The sequence below is a fragment of the Buceros rhinoceros genome, unplaced genomic scaffold, assembly GCF_000710305.1.
Source record: "Buceros rhinoceros silvestris isolate BGI_N320 unplaced genomic scaffold, ASM71030v1 scaffold6912, whole genome shotgun sequence".
Lineage (NCBI taxonomy): Eukaryota > Metazoa > Chordata > Aves > Bucerotiformes > Bucerotidae > Buceros > Buceros rhinoceros.
This window is the reverse complement of record NW_010397071.1, coordinates 7,720-14,231: the sequence shown is the minus strand read 5'-3', so window position 1 is coordinate 14,231 and position 6,512 is coordinate 7,720. Positions and strand designations below refer to the sequence as shown.

The window sequence follows — 6,512 nt, the reverse complement described above, 5'->3', positions numbered from 1 at the left end:
AGGCAGGCTTTCTCCTCTTCTCCCAGGAAAACATGAGCCACACTCAAAACTGATTATGCTTAACGACAGCATCTTGGAAACCGTGGCTGAAGTACCCTTCTGTACTGTTCGTTAGGAAGAGAGGGAAGGGCAAGAGATGCTTCGGTATTTAATTCCTTTTGTATGTTGATTTTATTAAAGAATGTTCATTTGAAACTTCTGTTTAAACTCTGTTGTACCTTTACGTGCCATCTGGCTGCTGAGTCAACCTGAGCAGGAAGACCCAGAGAAAAAGGTACTTGGCCTCTTGACAGAGTGCTGTATGAACCTCCCGGTGCCATGCATTTCTCTGAAAGGTTAGAGGACTTGGGGCATGCTTCCTTCTGGTTCCTCCTAGTTAGGAGCACTAATGTTAATTTCCACTTCAAATTCTTTTCAAGGGACCAGAGGTGTGAGTTGATACAAAGGTGCGTATGTGTGTATACGTACATATATATATAAAAATATGTTTCAGTTTGTGGCTGGCACTAGCTTTGACAGCATTTTGCAAGAGAGTTACATGTAATGGAAATGAAGTGCTAAATCAGCTGAACTAGTGCCCATCGCTCCATGACAGCTGCCTCACTGGGAAGGATGGAAGATGATAAAAACCTCGATTTCCCGTTCTCTTCATCCCCCAGGTGAAGTGAAGGCTGTGGTCAGTGAAGTAGTGATTGACAGTGAATTAATATTTGATATTACAAAATGGGGATAACCGGAAAACCCCCTCCCCTTGGTGAAGGCCCTTTGGGTAGCACCGGTCCAGGTGCTGGGAAGGACTTTTAATTAAAAGTACCAGACTGGTCTGGAGCCACCAATGTGTTCTCGCCTGCCTCATGCCAGTGCAGTCAAAGGGGGAACGTTCTCCTTTGTGTACCGCTGCCTGGCATGAGGGGCTCCGGAGGTGGTAAGAACTGTCCTCGTGCGGATTTGCTGGTGATTGAGCAGCGTGATTGGGCTAGGGAGCCAACCACTCCTGTCTGGCTGGGCTGCTTGATAGGTCCCAGCCTGAAAGCACTAAATCGCCAACCTCATGAAAAGAGCACAACAAAGCAGAAGCAGAGTGCAGTGGCGGGGTTGCTCTTCCAAAGCAGTCCTGGCTGCCCAGGTCGCTTTAGGCTGTGAGGCTTCTTAAATTGCTGTTTGATTAATTTGAATTCCATTTTGTAGTGTTCAGTGAAGAACTGCAGAACAGCCTTTCACGTCACCTGTGCATTTGACCGTGGCTTGGAGATGAAGACCATACTGGCAGAGAACGACGAGGTGAAATTTAAGTCGTACTGTCCGAAACACAGCTCCACCAAGAAAGGAGATGATGAGACCTTCAATGAAAGCCCTGGCCAGGAGAATGGGAACGGGATTCAGGACAACTCTCTGCCTGCCCACATTGACCCCTTCCACAGCATGGATCAAAACCAGGAGGAGGCCCACAGGGTCAGCCTCCGCAAGCAGAAGCTCCAGCAGCTGGAGGATGAGTTCTACACGTTTGTTGAGGCTGTGGAAGTGGCTAAAGTGCTGCGGCTGCCCGAGGAGCTGGTGGGATTCCTTTACCAGTACTGGAAGTTGAAGAGAAAAGCCAACTTCAATAAGCCTTTGATTACCCCAAAGAAGGATGAAGAGGACAATCTGGCGAAGCGGGAACAGGATGTTCTGTTCAGAAGATTGCAGCTCTTCACGCACCTCCGGCAGGATCTGGAGCGGGTAAGCCATGTTGCACTGCCTGCGCTTGGGCACGGTGCGCTGGCCTTTGTTAGCCCAGTGTCCAAGCTACGCTCCCCGTTAACACAGTGGCGTGCAGGCCTTCCATGCTGCATCTTGGTACCGCTGATCTGTAGTGACCTGGATTCCTTCCTTTGGGGTTTTTTTTGGGTTAACTAGTCAAGTTTGAGGTATGTTAGAGCCAGGAGTACTGAAATTATTTTAGTTTTTCACATCCATGCAGCTCACGTACGCCACAGATGGAACCCGGCTCAGGAGGTCCTACCTCAGCCTCCTTAACCTATGGGGAAACTACATCCCAGAACAGTGGCTGCTCTTTACATCAGGGCAGCAGGTGCTCATGCAGCCACTGCCTCCTTTGTAAAGGATTCTGATGGCTCATTACTTTTCTCATTAATTGTAGGTTTTTTTAAAGTTTTTTTTCTGGTCTCAGCTTCCAGCCTATGACCCTTGTCTAGCTCGGTAAGATAGCTGCTACCTAGTACCTTGTGTTTCCGCTCCACGTGCTCAAGATTTCTTTTAATCTTCTCTTTGATAAGCTAAACGAGTTGAGTTTGTCAGTATGTTCTTTGAACGTTACATTATTCTGTAGGTATCCTTCCCATTTTTAAGCGTGGTATCAAAACAGGATACATCATTCTAGTAATATTTTTAATAGTGTACTACTATGTGGTTCCCACTGATTGTGCATCCAAGATAACTTGGATAAACAAAGAAATGGTGCCCACAGTTTGTTCTCCTCTTCAAGATAAGGTTGGTTGGACTTGGTTATGAATGACATTAGTGACTGTGTCATCCACCTAGAAGCAGATTTTGAAATCGTGTCATCCAGTTCACCTAATAAAACAGGTACTTGATGCATCTGCTGTGGAGCTTGGATCAGAGAAGACAAAGACCGGAGGGCCGTGGACTGTATCAGAAGGGGCAGCAGGCCATGCGTTTCCAGCATTTCTCTGGATTTTCTGTGTGTGTGTGTGTATATACACACATATAATTCAGGTGTTCATAGAAGTTACTGCGGTGCTGTGGCTCTCCCAACTCTGATGGAATCATCTGTCAAATATATTAAAGATTCGTTTTCTAGGAAGTGTGTTGAAGGAGGTTAAATTTAAATATATTACTAACTTGTTTAAATGGTGCATGGTACTTAAACTGAACTAATTCAGAGTACAGATGGACAACGTTATAGAAACACAATTCCTGTAAAACTCTCATACTCGGTGTCTTCTAGGTGCGTAATCTCACTTACATGGTGACCCGAAGGGAGAAGATCAAGAGATCTGTTTGCAAAGTTCAAGAGCAGATATTTAATATCTACGCAAAGCAGCTGGAACAAGAACGAGTTTCAGGTATGCCACAGCATCACCTCTCTCACGTGAGACCACAGGCACAAGTGTTGCAAGGTCTGTCAGAGGCTAATGATGAGTTCTGAAGGACAAACAGGACCTCGTTTATTCTCATTAAAAGCCTGAATAGTCCAGGCAGCAGCAGGCAGGAAGAAAAAAAAGTGATTCTGTGTGGTTCTACTGGTGAGCACATTGCTATAGAAACTGGTGAGTCTGCGTTCCTGTCCACGGGGCACGGCAGGGCTCACTGCTTCGGGTCCTTTCTGGTGCGATTCTTTAATGACTCCTTAGGACAGGGAGACCATGACTTGCATTCAGGTGCCATATGGCACCTACTAAGTCTGTCGTTTATTAGTGCTGCTGCATTAGTATTTAGTCTGTGCTGCCTCGCATCACGGGTGGCAGTTTAAGGGACTGAATTTTGAAAAGGTAGCACTTGGGTTTTAAAACACCTTTTTTTCTGCCTAATCTCACGGATGGTATTTTTCTCAGAAAGGTGAATAACTTCAAAGTTACGGCATTAACGAGATTATCCTTAAAGTATTCAGTAACTAACAAACCGTAGTTTAGACAGAATCAATCAGATCCACTGGCTGGTTGCTGTTTCCCCCCCACCCCGGGGAGTTTCTCTGTCTTAGTGGAGAGAGCAGTGCTAGGATTTCTACTTGCTGCAGGTGTAGTAAGGTGCAGTGCGGCTGCAGGAAAGTAAACTACGCATAGCAGTATGCTGTGAAACCCCGACACAGTCACGTAACTGTGACCTAAAGGTGCTGGGTAAGCAACCCCGTACCCATTTATGCTGCAGAACACGTTAGGCGTGAGGAACAGAGTTGAAATAGGTACACTGAAAAGTGGTGTTTACCCAGATGTGGAATTGCTTGACTTCAACTCGCTTTGTTCACATTTAGGTGTGCCTTCCTCCTTCTCCTCAATGGAGAACACGGTGTTGTTCAATAGTCCATCTCTGGGCCCCAACGCCCCCAAGATAGAGGATTTGAAATGGCATTCTGCGTTCTTCAGGAAACAAATGGGCACATCTCTAACCCGCTCTTTGAAGAAACCACATAAGAGAGTCAGAGTAAGAAACAGCCCTGGGAACGACACCAAATCCGTGGCGAGGCAGCCCAGCCCCCGGGAAGGTGGCGCAGCCCCAGGGGGCTTTCTAACTTTCGACAAGACTTTTGCGGAAACACGGATTGTATCAGCACAGCAGAAAAACGGCATAGTTATACCAGAGCACAGGAAAAGAAGAGACAATCGTCCACAGTGTGAGGTCATGAAGGCAGACCTAAAGGAAAAGACTTCTAAACACAACCACAAACCACTGAGACCCACAGAACTCTCTCAGAGGCAATCAGAAAATAAAAGGGCTGTGAACCACTCCAGTGGTAGGTCAGCACCTGGCACACGGAGGGATTTAGTGCCTAAATGCAATGGGGGTCTTGTCAAAGTAAACTCTAATCAGACAGTAGTTAAAGTGCCTACAACGCCCACGAGCCCAGTGAAAAACTGGGGCGGATTTCGAATTCCAAAGAAGGGGGAGAGGCAACAGCAGGGTGAGAGCCCGGAGGAGGCCTGCCACCAGAACTCCAGCTACCCCTACCTGGGCATGGGCAGAGTTTCGCCGAAGGACAGGGCAAAAAGGAAGCTAAAGCCTGACAGCGAGAATGATGGGTACATCCCTGATGCTGAAATGAGCGACTCAGAGACCGAAGTGGCTGAAAAGAAATGCAGGCAGCAGAGGCTCAGTCCAAACAGCACTATCAGCAGAAGGACGGACATTATTAGGAGGAGCATCCTGGCATCCTGACTGGACACCGGGACACGGTGTCAGCACCGTGGTCAGTAGAGTCACTGCCTACAAGCCAACTCCACATTATTTATTGGTGTGAGAGGGGAGAGTTCTTAGACATGGCTACGGACTGACAAATTGATAACCTGTTATTCCCGAGCTGTATAAACAAACATGTTTACATGCACTTAAGGTGGTGGTTTTATTTGGGTCCCCCCTCAATTCTGTGAGAAGTCTGAATCTCCTTTATTTGCAACTTTCCTGAGTAAGCAGAGAAATGGCATCACTGCTAAAAGCGTGATGAACACTAAAATAACTCGCAGAAACCTTTGAGAAGGTTTGTCCCTTTTGGCTAGAAAGCACTGGTAAAATTTAACTCCCTGCCCCTGCCTTCTGGAAAAGCACAAGCTCTTCATCTAACTAAAACCAGCGTGTGCTGAATCGAAGATGGTGGTTGAACCACCCTGCACTGCTAAACCCCATTACAAATGGTCACCGTCCTTGGCGGGTGGTAGGTCCTTCTCCTCTCTTTGCAGAATGTTTTCTGTTGCATTCAGTTTGAGCATAGATGGCAGCTCAGCACCTTCCCTAAGCTCCAGAGTTTACATGTAGATACACCTACAAGGTGACCAGATTGAACCACGGTGTTAGACTGGAGGAGGAGGAAGGGACAGGTCAGGGCTGCAGCTGCCTTCCAGTGCAGTAGCTGGAGAAGACTCAGCACAGAGGAACCTCTGGAGTGGCTCAGTTGTGAGACCGGGGGCAGGCCTGTGGGTTACGGCTCCCAGGGAATAACCCATCAGCGCTTAGTCACCTGCCACCGCAGTATGACGACAATTCATGGAAAAGGCACTAGTCGGTAGGATTTCCGAAAGCCCACCACACCTGCACTAATGGTATGTATTGGGAAAGCCAGGCTTACGACACTAAAGGGTTGCTTTAAAATGGACGTGAATATATATTTTTTAGATAGAGTAAAATGGAAAGGCAATAAATTGTGATTAGCTCTTTACTGTCAAATGAGAAAAAAAGTATTTCATTCTATTCTGGACTAGATTTGATGGAAGAGGGAACTCATATTCTGATTGTGTACTTTTTTAATAATTGCAAATGGCAATAAGCAGTACGCTATGAGCAATAATATTAACAGATCGTTCGGATGCTGTTTTGTACCGAGTAGAGTGCACAGGCGGAGTGTCAGGAGCCTGCAAATTTGGGGATTCTGCATCGCTGTAAGTCAGGTATGCTCTGGAGAAAGTTAAAGCACCAATGTGATGGTACAGAAAGGCAGGCATAAAGATCCCTCTTGTTCCCCCCTGGCCCCTTCTCTACTCCCAGCCTGCTCCTACCACATCCACGTATTTCTAGTGTTAGACCCTTGCCTCTGGAGCCAGGGAACATTGAAAACACAGTAGGGCTCTGCCATGACTGAGTCTTCCAGAGAATCCAATCAAAAAAAAAAAAAAAAAAAAAAAAAAAAAAAAAAAAAAAAAAAAAAAAAAAAGAAAAAAAGGGTGGTGGTGGTGAGCTTATTAACAGCCTCCCTTGCTATGCAAGTTATCGCTTACCCAGTTCAGAGAACGTACCCGTAATTTGTTCTAAAACTCACAAGTCTTAATCTCTTGAGGGAGGAATTT

General features: G+C 46.4%; 1 protein-coding gene across 1 annotated transcript in view; it reads left to right on the top strand.

The window, feature by feature from the left end:
• The window catches only part of JADE1 (jade family PHD finger 1), a gene marked incomplete at its 5' end in the record, with an annotated part of 31,014 nt that extends 26,121 nt beyond the window's left edge, over window positions 1–4,893 (top strand). Inside the window, 3 exons of the mRNA XM_010146099.1 lie at window positions 1,189–1,719; window positions 2,969–3,086; window positions 3,992–4,893. Coding sequence (XP_010144401.1) covers window positions 1,189–1,719; window positions 2,969–3,086; window positions 3,992–4,893 — 1,551 coding nt within the window. The remainder of the gene's footprint in view (window positions 1–1,188; window positions 1,720–2,968; window positions 3,087–3,991) is intronic.
• Window positions 4,894–6,512: the final 1,619 nt, after the last annotated feature.